At 39.7% G+C, this 13,776-nt stretch overlaps 2 protein-coding genes across 3 annotated transcripts in view; one reads left to right on the forward strand and one right to left on the reverse strand.

Moving 5' to 3' along the window:
- The first annotated feature begins 433 nt into the window (after nucleotides 1–433).
- On the forward strand, nucleotides 434–5,433 carry dct (dopachrome tautomerase). The gene is made up of 8 exons (XM_084362765.1): nucleotides 434–1,068; nucleotides 1,186–1,485; nucleotides 1,720–1,820; nucleotides 2,416–2,582; nucleotides 2,728–2,907; nucleotides 3,027–3,162; nucleotides 3,259–3,460; nucleotides 4,557–5,433. The coding sequence occupies exons 1-8, from the start codon at nucleotides 780–782 to the stop codon at nucleotides 4,730–4,732; spliced, it is 1,551 nt and encodes a 516-aa protein (XP_084218891.1). The 5' UTR covers nucleotides 434–779; the 3' UTR covers nucleotides 4,733–5,433.
- Nucleotides 5,058–13,776, reverse strand: part of gpc6b (glypican 6b) — a 149,719-nt gene continuing 141,000 nt past the window's right edge. For both annotated transcript variants that reach the window (XM_084362758.1, XM_084362757.1), the window contains 3 exons: nucleotides 11,056–11,192; nucleotides 9,827–10,002; nucleotides 5,058–8,113 (listed from right to left, as the gene is read on the reverse strand). In XM_084362758.1, the coding sequence (XP_084218884.1) occupies nucleotides 7,905–8,113; nucleotides 9,827–10,002; nucleotides 11,056–11,192 (522 nt within the window). In that variant the 3' untranslated portion in view covers nucleotides 5,058–7,904. The remainder of the gene's footprint in view (nucleotides 8,114–9,826; nucleotides 10,003–11,055; nucleotides 11,193–13,776) is intronic.

The raw sequence follows: 13,776 nt of genomic DNA on the forward strand, positions 1-13,776 counted from the left end.
GCGAGTAGACACGCTACAATACCAAGCTCCAAAAAGCTTGTGAAAACTATATCTTCTGGCTGGATTAAAGTGATTAGACCCCTATTAAGATTTACACAACAGATCCCGGCTGGCCTCGGCTCGAAAGCTGACTTTTGTTTAACCTCGTTCCTTTATTACGATATCTCCGAATGACTCAACAAATCAATTAATTTGTTTTGAGATAATGTTTCTATTTTAAATGTGTTATCAGAAGTAATGGTGTTGGTTCAAAACACAATTAGTTTTGTATTTGACCAACTGTGTGTACAGTTGGCTGTTCTGTCTGAGGCAAATCTGATGCATTACCTGTTTTGTTATCTTTTTTACTGATTAACTCTAAGTAACAAATCAGAGACACAGACTTTTGGCACAAAGTGGTTATACAACATTTTAATAGTCCCCTCTGGCAGTTCCTTGGTATTCTTCCAGTTCTTAGTCCAGCTCATAGCTCTGCTGTCAGGTGATCATCACAAGACCGGTGGCTTAATCCTCCTCCGCTCTACAAAAGCAAGAGCAGAAATTAGATTCTTTCTTAATGTGCATGTAACCAACTGGAACACAACATGATCTGGCTTTAACTTGTTGTTTCCACACCTATTAAAACTATCACTGAATCTAATTCGAAGATACACAACTGGGGACCGTAGCAGACTGTGATTCCACACTCCTCTGGGGGAACTAATTGACCGTTTCACTGCTCAAAGTTGATGTAGAAACTGATTAGTCGCCACTGACTGGAGGAAACAAACAGGTGAAATATGATGAACGCGCTGGGTCTCGGCCTTTTTTGTTTACTCCTCTGGCCAGAGCCTGCGGAGGCTCAGTTTCCTCGAGTGTGCTGCACGGTGGAGGGGATCCTGTCCAAGCAGTGCTGCCCCGCTCTCGGCTCTGATCCTGCCAATGTTTGCGGCTCTCTGTCGGGGAGAGGGAACTGCTCGGCTGTGCGGGTCGACAACAAACCCTGGGGAGGACCGTACAGACTGAGAAATGTTGATGACAGAGAGAGGTGGCCCACCAAATTCTTCAATCAGACCTGCAGATGTACTGGTGAGTCATGTACAGTTTTATTCAGATGATGGTTAGACAATGGCTGTTGATGGACCTGAAACATCACAACAACATTAAGATAATTTGATACATTTTAGTTTGCTCTTTGTGTTGAAGGTAACTTTGCAGGGCATGACTGTGGTCTGTGTAAATTCGGCTGGACCGGACCAAACTGTGACCAGAGGAAAGCTCCAGTGGTGCGGAAGAACATCCACTCCCTGACCCCTGAGGAGCTCCAGGAGTTCCTCAATGCTCTGGAGCTGGCTAAGACCACCACCCACCCAGACTATGTCATTGCCACCCAGCACTGGCTGGGACTGCTGGGACCAAATGGGACTGAGCCCCAGGTCACCAACATCTCCATCTACGACTTCTTTGTCTGGCAACACTACTATTCTGTCCGAGACACTCTTCTGGGTAAATGAGCACGGTCACATTTCTGGACAAAAAACTACTGGGACTGGTTTGTTGATGCCGCAACCCTAACCCCAAGGTTGTGTCTTGACTTTGGTTGATTTTTTAGACATTCGACCGTGACTTTAATGATCAGTTTTTCATGATAAAGTATAGATAGATCTTTCACTGTGTGATGTTCACATTACTGCCTTCCGATCACACATTGTGCTCATTGAACTCTTTGTTTCCCTGCAGGTCCTGGTCGCCCATTCAAAGCCATTGATTTCTCACACAAAGGACCAGCATTCATCACCTGGCACAGGTATCACCTCCTCAGCTTGGAACGAGAGCTACAGGTATGTGTAATCTTCTGAAAACATGTTGTTAGACTAATTCATGTTGGCATGACTGGATGGGATCAGTTACACTCCATGGGTTTATTTTTGATAAACATGATCAGCTTTTTATTGGGTTATTACCATATATATAATATTTGCTTATGGAAGGGAAATAAAATGATGATTTGGGATTTTAATAAATATCAATTATTTGTACATTTGTGGCTGTTATTTTTGAGGCTGTTTCCAGACGACAGCTACATAAAAGCCTATTTTTCCTTAACAATTAATCCATTCAGTTTATTAATCACACGTACAACTCTTGCATTAAATTTCTGAAGTGAATCTTTCTGCCCGAGGCTCTACCTCCCTAAAAGACATTTTATTTGCATCAGATGGAAGAGTTTTTAATGTCACAAGCTGTCCTTTAAGGAAAACCAAGACTTACATCATTTTGAATGAAGATGCAGGGAACTGGTCCAAAATGATCGTAATGTATCCTAAACTGGATCTAAACCAAGAAAGCCACGTCAAGACTCGTATGTTAGCCATTACAAGCACATGTTGATGACCAAAACATGCAATTTTTGATACTGATGTGTCTGTCCTGCAGAGAATGACTGGCGATGAGAACTTTGCGATCCCCTACTGGAACTTTGCCACGGGGCAAAGTGAGTGTGACGTATGTACCGACTCTATGCTGGGGGGCCGAAACCCAGACAACCCTTCCCTCATCAGCAACCAGTCCAGATTCTCCAGATGGGGGGTGGTATGTAACAGGTCAGCACACATACTGATGGGAAGGGAAAAAGACTCAGTATATTATGGGCTGGATTATGAGGGAACAAATATTGTGTGGACAATTAAAGTGATTTGATTGAGATCAGCGAAACATTTATAATAATTGAATCGCTTTCTCCTCCAGTTTGGACGAATACAATCGCCTGGTGACTCTTTGCAATGGCACCAATGAGGGCTCCATTCAGAGAGGGATAATGGAGCGAGGTAACACGTCTCTGCCCACCATGAGTGACGTCAGGAGCTGTCTTGGTATCAGAGACTTCGACAGCCCTCCATACTTCACCAACTCCTCCTTTAGTTTTAGGTACAACTCTGTTGTTTAGCATCTGAATCATTTTAAATGTGTACCTGCTTGCATGCCAGTTTGACTTTAGGTTTAGGTTTGCAAAACCACAGTTTAACAGACGTTGTGCTTTGTAACAGAAATGCTCTCGAGGGCTACGACAAACCAGATGGAGAACTGGATGAATCCGTCAACAACCTTCACAACCTCGTCCACTCCATGCTCAATGGAACCAGCTCCTTGTCCCACGCCGCAGCCAACGACCCCATCTTTGTGGTAAGAATCTGTTTTCATTGTTATCTCTGAAACGTCACGGCTGTGGAGTTGTTATCATCGAAATCACTGTGGTGTTTCTTGTTGGTGATGTCGCAGGTGCTCCACGCTTTCACTGATGCCATTTTCGACGAGTGGATGAGAAGGTTTGTTCCGTCCAATGCCACCTTTCCAGATGAGATGGCCCCCATCGGTCACAACAGGGACTACAACATGGTTCCTTTCTTCCCTCCGATCACCAACGAGGAGATATACATTACCTCTGAGCAGCTGGGGTATTCCTACGCTGTTGACCTGGATGGTGAGTGTTTAAAAAGTGTTTTAAAAGATGAGTTTAAAGGAATAGTGTGACATTTTTGCCTCTTCTCATGTGAAATAAATATTTTTAGATGTGATTGGCTGTTTTGACATGTGAACCAAAACTGAGTTTAAAGAAAATAACGTCACATGTGAACTGGACATTTTCAGAAGAGAAAAACAGTCACATTAGCAAAACTGTTGGCACAAGTGACAAAAATGTCAAATAAAAAAAAAACACAATTTCACAATTTGTGAACTAAAATTCTAACTTGTGTAAAGAAAAATAATGTCACATGCAAACTAGACCCACGTGTGAACTAAAATTGTAAAGGTGAAAATGAAAATAATCCCATATGTAAATGTATTATTATTATTATTAATATATTAATATTATACATATGAACTCTGTAAACCATATAAAAATAAATCAAATTTTACATGTAAACTACAATTTTAACGTGAAAGAAACAATAACGTCACATGTGAACCGAACATTTTCAGAAGTGATTGGCTTTTTCCACATGTGGAAACGAAACATGGCACCTTTGAATTCCACATTTTCACACATTTTTAATTGCAATTGACTATTTTTCAATTGTAAACTAAAATCTCAACGTGTGAAAATAGAATAATTCCAATTTCAATTGCAATTTCACAAGTGATTATCTTTTTCACATGAAAATTTACTGATAAGATATTAATTAATGTGAATTACTTATGTTCATACGTGATTAGCTGATTGTCAGGCGGGGATCAGAATTGACATGTGTGACAACCTGTAACTGACATAATAAAGTCTATAAAAAAAGTCAATATAGTCCAAGGAAAATGATTAGTGTTATGAAATATTGCCCTATGTCAGGAGTTTTTGTTACAAACCTCAGTAAGAAAGTTAGCTCTGATATTAGAAGTTTTTGCAGAGCAAAGTGGAGTCACTGATGTTGATTCTCCGCCTCATCAAACCTATGTAATCCCACTTTGTCATATTGGACCAGAAGTTTTTAAGAATCTTATTTTAATGACTGCAATTTACATGTAATTTTACTGCTGCCAGAAAGGTATCTATGAATATCTCCACCTGTCCTTCATCTTTCCAGACGCAGATGGAGGACCGACTGTGTTTGTGATGGGCTCCACTCTGGGGGGAGTCTTCATCGGTCTCCTGGTGCTTCTCCTTATCTCTGTGCTCTACCTGCGTCAGCGCAGAAACAGAGGCTTTGAACCTCTGATAAAAGCAGACTTCACAAATAGAAAGTACACAGAGGAAGCATAGATTTCACCTGTTGTTCTGAAACACTACATACCGAAGAAAAATGGAGCAGCCAGGCGTCTGTACTGTGGGCCCTACTGTGAAGCAAGAGGAAAATGTTAATCCTGTGAACAAACAATCTTACTTCCTAGAAATTAATTCATATAACAACAATGTGAATCATGTAGTATACACTGAAAAAAAGAGACCAATCATAATGACTGTAAATTAATGTAAATGTAAAATGAACTTTCACTGTTCATAGTGAGCTCACAAAAGCACGACCTCCCTTCCTTTCGTGATTATGTACCTTCAACATTTCCTCCATGATAGTCAGCACAAATAGAAATCTATTGGAATGTTTTTAATAAATATTTATTCTCAAGAACAGTAACAAAACACAAATGCAATCGTCTGAATTGCACTGAAAAACAATAAGGCATATTCTCTCGACTAGTTCTTCACCCCTCTTGGTTTGAAATTCAAACTCCAAACAGACGTTACCTCATTAGGATTCGACTTCATACAGCAATGCATTGATTGTAAAAAATGTTGACCTATAGTATTTCCTGCTAATTCTATTTTTCAGATAATTTGTCCGACCAGACATCCATTTTTCGATATTTTATTGCAAAAATATTACCATTAAAAGTTCAATGATACAAAACATAAAAAGGGCATCCTGTCAGATCAGTATTCATAATAAAGAATCCCTTTAAACAGCATATTTTGTCTACATTTTTCTTCTTGCAATGTGGATGCAAATGCGGACATAAACGCAATAATGAAAAAAGCTGAACACATATTCACTGATATACTGCTAAGGGCATAACACTGGTTAATTCCTTGGATATGTAAGCTTAGCTGGCCTGGTGGTTATGGAGCTGACGGGCTCTCAGAGAACAGTGGACGTACATACAGGCTGGTTTTGTCCGCCCCCCTCAGCAGTGCCAGGCCTCTCACATTCTCTGTAAGTACGCTCTACTGAGGAGCTTCACTGAAGCATTCAGCCCTGTCCGGTCTCCACAGATTCTCATTTCACAGGTGACTGTGGTCGGCTTCAAGCCTGTCTGTGCTGCAGACATAACCATTCGAGCTTTACAGATAAATTTAGGGACCCTTTCTTTGCATTTCCAGTAACCACCGTGTGCTGTTTGCTACTTCCTCTCTTCATAAATCCTTCACCTCTTTTACATAACCGTGGTCATAAAAAATTTAGAAATGGCAACAATTAACTTGACTTTTGAACTGTCAGTATTTCTGTTTGGTAGCTTTTTCAAACAGTACAATGCAAATTTTAATGACTTTTTAATCCAAACGGTGAAAGCAATTAAGGGATAACCTTTGGTTATTCAATCACTTATGCGAAAGTGGATTTACGCAACGACAGAACTCCTGGAACTTCTGAAAGTGTTTAATATTTGTAGAAATACTGAATATACTGAATATTTAGAGAATGCAGAAGAAAACTTTATAGGCCCCAATTACTGAAAATTATATAAAGATTACAGATGCACAAGACCTCCTTCTGATGGTGATTCTGTATTGAATGGGTGTGCCTTTCATACTTTAATGTTCATTGACACAGAGTCATGATCTTCCACTAGTGTGTAGGACTTCCTTGATAAGACTTCATCATGTCAGCATAGTATTTTTAAAGGTGCAGTATGTAAGATTTTTTCCGTTCAAAAAAAATAACTAAACTTAAAAAAGTCAACAGAATGTGAAGAAATACTAGTTTTAAAATGATGTCAAAGATGTCTCTGTATCTTGTTGCAGAGATAACTATTCAGGTTAGCATGCTAACCAGCTCGCTCCTAGACACTTCGTATGCCGATAGTCCGAAACAACACCAACAATCCCCCAATGCTCCAAGCTCCCAGTCCGGTCAAAGTCAGCTAATACAAATGCTAGCTGCACAGTTATGAGATAGTTGAGCTTACTAGCGGCAGTTAGCTAAGTTAGCTGCAGTTAGCAGCTACTCTGATGATCTGCTGCCCCCTATTTGTTTGGTATACGGCCAATTCTTACATATTGCACAATTAAAACATCTTTTAGAGATTGTTGATTTGTGTATATAAACCCTTCTGATACAAAACAAACCCCAAATATATTATCGATCAATATGTATATATTCGCAAGGATTAGAGTTTGTTTAGCTGAAACTGACAAGAAGTGATTCATTAAACACAGGATGTCCAGCCCACAGCACTACAGAACCAGCATCACTACGAGGGCATTACGGTATATTTGTGCGTCAATAATTGCTCTCTATGAATTCTGTCCAGAAAGTCTCCTCCTGAAGCCAAGCCTGAGGAAACCAACACGATATGAGAATATTTTGCAGATAATAAAACGGTTGCAAGGCAAGTGATTACATAAAAAATGCCAACCTTATCCCTTTTAACAAAATGTGAGTTTTAGCACAAGGCGACTGTTGTATTCTGAATGATATATGATAGCTAGGAGCAGAGCAGATAAAGGACCAACCCATGATGTATTGAACCTATGGCAAACTTCATGATTGAAATTATTGTGAAACATAAGATCAAGCAACATGATTCAGATGCTGTCAAAATAAGTTCGGATTTATGACAACTTTGATCAATATAATCGCTCCGCATCAAAAATCAACAATTGGCACATGAGTTAATGACAATGGAACAAGGATTCAATTAAAATTTTCGGCGGAAGCCACATGTTCCTGATTTTTTGCTATCCTTTGTATTTGTTTCAAAATATAACATATATTAAACTTACTGTGCCTCTTTTAGGTGAATCAAATAACCACATTCTCAACATTTTTCAAACACACAAACAATTTTTGCATTAAAAAAATCAAAACAATCAAAGTGCGTGTTATATTTTTTCCACATGGAGACCTACATTAATACCTGCCATATGTGCAAGAAATCTCTGAAACAGAGTTTGTTGGGTCGGCATCAGTGTTAGGTGGTGAAGCGATGCCGCAAAATATCAAGTCAAAGGATGGCACTGCACGATCTTTGGGAAAGTGGGAAATCACGATGCATGACTGCTCTCTTTTTCTGAGCAGACTCCTCTCGCCCCGAGGCTGGCAGCCTGAATACTGCCTGCTTGACAGTAGCTCCAATCTGCCTGAATACAAAAACTGCAAAAAAAAAAAAAGAAAAAAAAAAAGAACCCTGCTGTCCATGTTTAGCCAGTTCCTCCAGCATTATCTCCATTGTCGGTGGAGTGCCAGTACTGAGAGGGCCAGCATGGTTGGCAGAGCTACAGAGGGTGCATGGAGCGGGGCAGAGTCATCTACAGGCCCACTCCGGTCGGCTTCCACCACCGGGGCTTCGCTGGCAGCAGCGTCCATGTCTGTGGGGCAGACCTCTGTGCAGCCGCTGCCACTGCCTGAGCCGCCGCTGCCTTCATCGCCTGCAACAGCAAAACAAAACACAAGCCAGACTGAGCACCAGCACTGAAAATGAAACGTTATTCAACTATTAAGCCAAATTTTACAACCCTAAACTGTTGCTTTCAGGGTTCAATATACAACTTTGTCACTTTAAAGTTACAGCTGCTATTATTATATATTAATAAAGCATAAAATCATTATGTGTACTGTTTGTGAAAGGTTTTGTTCATAGTGATGAACCCTCAGAGAATTATCACCTTTATCAGCAGTTCTCGTCAGCTCTATGGAGTACTTTAGTGTCCTTTAGCTCATTGTTTTGGCTTTACAGCCTCCAACTTTGTTTTGGTTCTGTGCTCAGATGGACCTGCCCAGCACCAAGTGGTAGGCAGACAAAGTTGGCGACTAGCTGATGAACATATAGCCCTTTTTTTTTTACAACATTAGCTCTAGGTCTTGAACAAGTTTGGTCAAGATTCTTGGGAGCTTGGTGCGATCTAGCAAACCCGCCTTCCACCAGATTAGAGCTGAACCATTATAATAAAGCATGCGTCATCAACGGAGGGTGTTGCGCAATGCAATGCTGAATATGACACTATTATGATAATATGTGATTTTTACTACATGATTTTTGTGGCCTAATTCAAGATCATGATATCATTGTTTTATCTCCAGAAAACATGGAGAAAAAAATGTCATCAGACAAAACCATCTTTAAAGGGGCACTCTGCAATTTTGGGGAACACATTTTAATTTAATTAATGACTGAATAAATTGAATAAACAAACTGACCTTGAAGGACAACACAATTTCATACTGTTTTACTTTGTTTATATGTGGCGGACCCTGCCACCTTTCTAGCTTCAAACAGTGTTCTGGGGACCTTATTTTCCTCTGAGAACAGCTTGTTTATTCAGTTGTAGACAAAATACATATTTCTGAGTTTGTATTATTACCTCATTAATATTGTGAATATTTAAATTCATGGGCTCTACTGGCTTAGGCTATTGGTTTATTGGATATTGGACAACATCACTCACGCGACTGTTGGGTATGTAGCCTCATTATGTATTTTAACAGTCTCACACTTCATTAATTTTATGGCACACTGCCACCTTCTCGAGCTGAAAAAATAGTCTTTAAAGTGAACAAACATCTCTCTCCAACTGCCACACGTATTTTTTTCAGAAATAAGGTTCCATGGTGGTCTACTTGTTTGCTAACAAGCTCACTTTAACAACTTCAAGGTGATAACACAGTATGCCAGTGTTTGTTTACAGCTTGTTTCTGCTGCCTCAAGTGCCAAAAAAGTCAGTTAATAGAGATTTAAAATAAAAAAACATTTACGACAAGTCTGTGTTTGTGTGGTGACTGTTATAAATCTTTTCACATCCAAATTTTCTGTGATGGTTTGGCTTTATCTCAGCAGTGTATCTGAATGAAGGACTGCACACCCAATGTTCTGCCTCCAAACTGCGCTCTAACCGTCTGAATTGTTGGCATTGCTTTTTGTTACACACTGCCTGTGTAAGTTATTTCTATCAGTGCCTCTTGTGGCATTACTGATGACACTGCTTGAAGGTCAGGTAGTATTTCAGAGCAGACAGACATTAAAGATGAGTGGCACGTTGGAGCATGAACTTGACCAACCAGGTCGTGGAGGGCGAGACTAATTAAAATATATTCCCTGCCTTAAGTCGCATGTGTGTGCCGAGGAAAAGCGTCAAATTGCTTACTTGAGTCTTGAAAGTAGATATCATTGCCGTTGTAGGCATTTTTCAACTTGTTGGTCATCACCCTCAGGGCCATGATCTGCTGGCGGATTAAGGTGTCTGGGCGGGTGATGTCCACGAGCACCTCAGGGTTATTCACCTGGTTGGTCAGGCCGTCCTTTTGAACTTCTGGAAAGTACCTTTTACATTACAAAAAAACAAAAAAAATGAGAAGTATCCCCTTTGACAAGTTGCTCGTTAAAAGTACAAGTGCTCATCAGTCAATACAAATTCATATTTGTGACACGAGACCCTGAGGGCTCTAGTGCGTATATCATTCTCATAATCATTACTCCAGAGAGGGGCAGAGAAAGGGTGCACTTAAGAGAAGCTTTTCGAGGTTATGACAGCGTTTGCAAATCAACATATGACCCAATCATGTCGGGCAACGTTCTGACATACTTTTGAGATATTTCTCCGGGGAAAGCATGTCAGCTGCCTGCACTCCTGCTTGATAAATAAGCAGCAGGCCGTCATGTGAGGGCATTCCACGAACCGTCTCACACAACAGCATTTGTTTCCCCTAAGCTCAGGTCAGTCTGGGTAATTTACACCTCTGAAAACTCAGTGAGTCATAAGAGGTAGCGTTTGACTGATTTCACTGGTGATATTCTTTTCTTTGCGATCACAGAAATTGGCTTCAGCTTCCACATTTGATACCAATACACAGGGTTTAAGTATTCGCTTTAAGGGGTTAGTCAAAGAATTTAGACACATGAATGCTGAACATCTTTTGATCGTACAGTTGATGTTATGAATAAAAGCGGCACAATCAATTAACCGTGACCTCAGTCATGGCCGGGGGCATTTGGCGAGCTCGGCAAATATTTTCCTTGAAAATTAAATCAGATTAACAAGGGCTCCCCATGCTGGTTGAGCATTTTAAAGGAGAATGAAAACACAAATCCATAAAATAACACTGAGAAAAAATGCAAAAAGGATCAAAGCAAATCGTACTATATGATAAACGGAGGATCTGAACCAGAATTATCTGCTATTGAGCGTTTATGAGACCACGTCCCGATGAATACGAAAAGTATGCCAAGCTCTTATATAGCCGAGTATAAGTCAGTGAAAGTAAATAATCTTGTTCTAATTCTAGGATTAGACTGATTAGAGTTGAAAACAGACTTTGGACTTCTTAGTAACATTTTGTGTGAGCCTGAAAAGCCCCCGGGGACTGGTGCACTTACCTGCCCTTGGTGTGGCCATTCCAGCACTCGTCATCGCTGGCATTTCCAGCGGTCACTCTGTCCTCCACGCACATCGCCTCGGGCAGGTTGGACCAAAATTTTTTCGACAGCTTCAGTTTCTCTTTTATGTCAACAACCTTAAACACAGAGAGGAGTCGGAACAGGAAAGACAAAATACAGTATAAATAAATCAAATATTCCAAGTGTTGCAATAAAGCAGTGGCAGCCTTAGAGTTACAGCTGATAATGATTTGTATACTGTATTTATACAGAACATAAACAGGAAATGCAGTCACTAAATACTGAATTGAATATCATCTGAAGGGGAAACATTACTTGGATGCACAATTTTAACCAATTTGGAATTTCTTTGATAATGTTATTATTATTATTATTATTATTATTATTATTAATAATAATAATTACATAAAAGCTATATTTCGTTACAGTTCTTGTATTTAATTCTCATTGTGAAAGAAAATCCTGTTATGCCATTTAAAATATTTAATATACATATAAGAATCAAGGTAATTGCTCATGCTAATGTAAGAGCTGCTTTCAAGTGTGTTTTATTGGATAATATTTTTGATTGATGTGTTTTTCCCCATTAAGATTTGTGCTCCACTCGTCTGTCCTGCTCCCGGGCAATTAGGGTTTGGTCCTTTAGGTGCAGTGTACAGCCTCAGCAGAGCAGGATGTGGAGTAACTGACTGTAGATTTTAAACTTGAATTATTAAAATTTCAAGGTCAGTTTGGATAATCAATCATGCATAGGGGCGGCAGTAACTCAACTTGGCTTGGGGACCAGAGTGTGGCCAGTTCAAGACACACTCGGACCAGACAGTACAGAGCGTGGACTGGGAGCTGGAAAAGTGCCAGTTCACCTGCTGGGCACTGATGAGATCCCCTTGAGCAGAACACCGGACCCCTAACTGCTGATTACAGCGCAGCCCCCTCACTCATGTGTATACTGTAGGTACATATGCATGTGTGTGTATTTCCCCATGGGGATTAATAAAGTCTGCCTTCTTCTCCTTCATACGGATACATGTTTATTTTAATTTTGGCCATGTATTGGAATAAAACGTTTTTTACTCACTGCCCTGTGGTTCATCATTGGATAGCCAATCAAGGGGAGTTATTAGCCTCCGGATGTGCTTTTAAAAAGTGGACATGGTCGACTACACGAGCCAGAACCCTTTACATCTTACAAGAAGTGGCAACACATTACCACTGCAAACAATAATAATAATAATAATAATAATAATAATAATAAAAGCACTGTTTATACAAGAAATGGAGCTCAAACTGTATTTTGACACAGAAATTGTATAAATACCAAGTGCTTCATATAAAAATATAATAATAGCAGATATGAGATAAAACTAAGGATGAATGGAAAATACAACAAATGCATAACATAGTATGGAGAATTAAACCCACTGAATAACAATAATAATACAAATAAAGCTGAAAATAGAGTGCATGAAATGAAGTAAAATGCAACATTGTAGTGGAGCATTATGTGGCAAAAACATACATAGTATTGCAATTTTATGACAGACACTATGACTGCGATATGATTCATGACTAGTCGGAATGATGAATTTTTGCATCACAATTTTTAATTTCCACTGAATGAAAATCATGATGACGATGTGACAGATGTCAGAACATGTTTTCTTACATCTGGACGATTTGTAGGGCAGGACATCCCTGCGGCACTACAGAACTTCGTTGTAATGCTTTTTTGTCGAACATTAAGTAAAGCAAATGCAACATCTGGATATTAAACTACCATATTGGGATTTCTATAAGATTTTGATTAATAGTGATTGTCAGTGCAAAGTGCGAAGCAGTACCAAAGCTTGCTAAGACATTATTTCTCCTGAGTGTGAAAAGCAAGTACAAAAGACAGCACAGTGTTGACACTGACACTCCTCCCATACCTGCATTCATACTGTTGCCTGGAAGCCTTACAACAATCAAAACAATTTTATATATTCTTGTAAAAGCATCTGAGAGAAAATACAATGAGAAATATCCTTGAAGTATATAAAAACGCTATGTTGAGAATCTTAATGTTATTGAAAGCATCTCAGTTTTGTAAACTAATTATTAAACTGCACCACTCTCACATATTACCACATCTTATCAAAGAGATTATAAATCTCAGGGTTTAACCCTGAGACATTTAAACTCTGTGACTCCAGAAAACTGATTTGGGCTTAATTTTCCCTCCGTATTGACTATCGAATGTTTGCATCATGGAAAGTAAGACCATGCAGGCTTGCAGCAATAATTTCAGCTTGAATGTCAGACTTAAATGCTCCTTTGCATCCCGGCCATGTGACACAGTCAGATATCGTTCCCTGACTTCAGCCTGTTGAACTCCAATCTTTCATCAAACACAGAATTTGACATATTTCACTGAAGCTGAGGGAAAGCCTGATAGCAGCAGGTTGGCCCCATTATCTTTTTCCGTCTGACTTGCTGTTGGCTTACGTGAAATTGTAGTGAACCTGAGCAGAACATGAAAGGTGCTGTACTGACTGTGTGACGCCGCTGTAGGCCCCGACTCTGCTTTTGATGTGTTAATCCTGTCACACTGATGCCAAAGCACTTCAGCAGCTGTGATACTGCCCAGAGGGTCAAGGCTGCACTCAATGCGAGAGATTGACTGGCAATGTTTGACTAAAACCTCACACATTAAGTTTAGTT

Source organism: Pagrus pagrus, assembly GCF_965226575.1.
Source record: "Pagrus pagrus genome assembly, chromosome: 9".
Lineage (NCBI taxonomy): Eukaryota > Metazoa > Chordata > Actinopteri > Spariformes > Sparidae > Pagrus > Pagrus pagrus.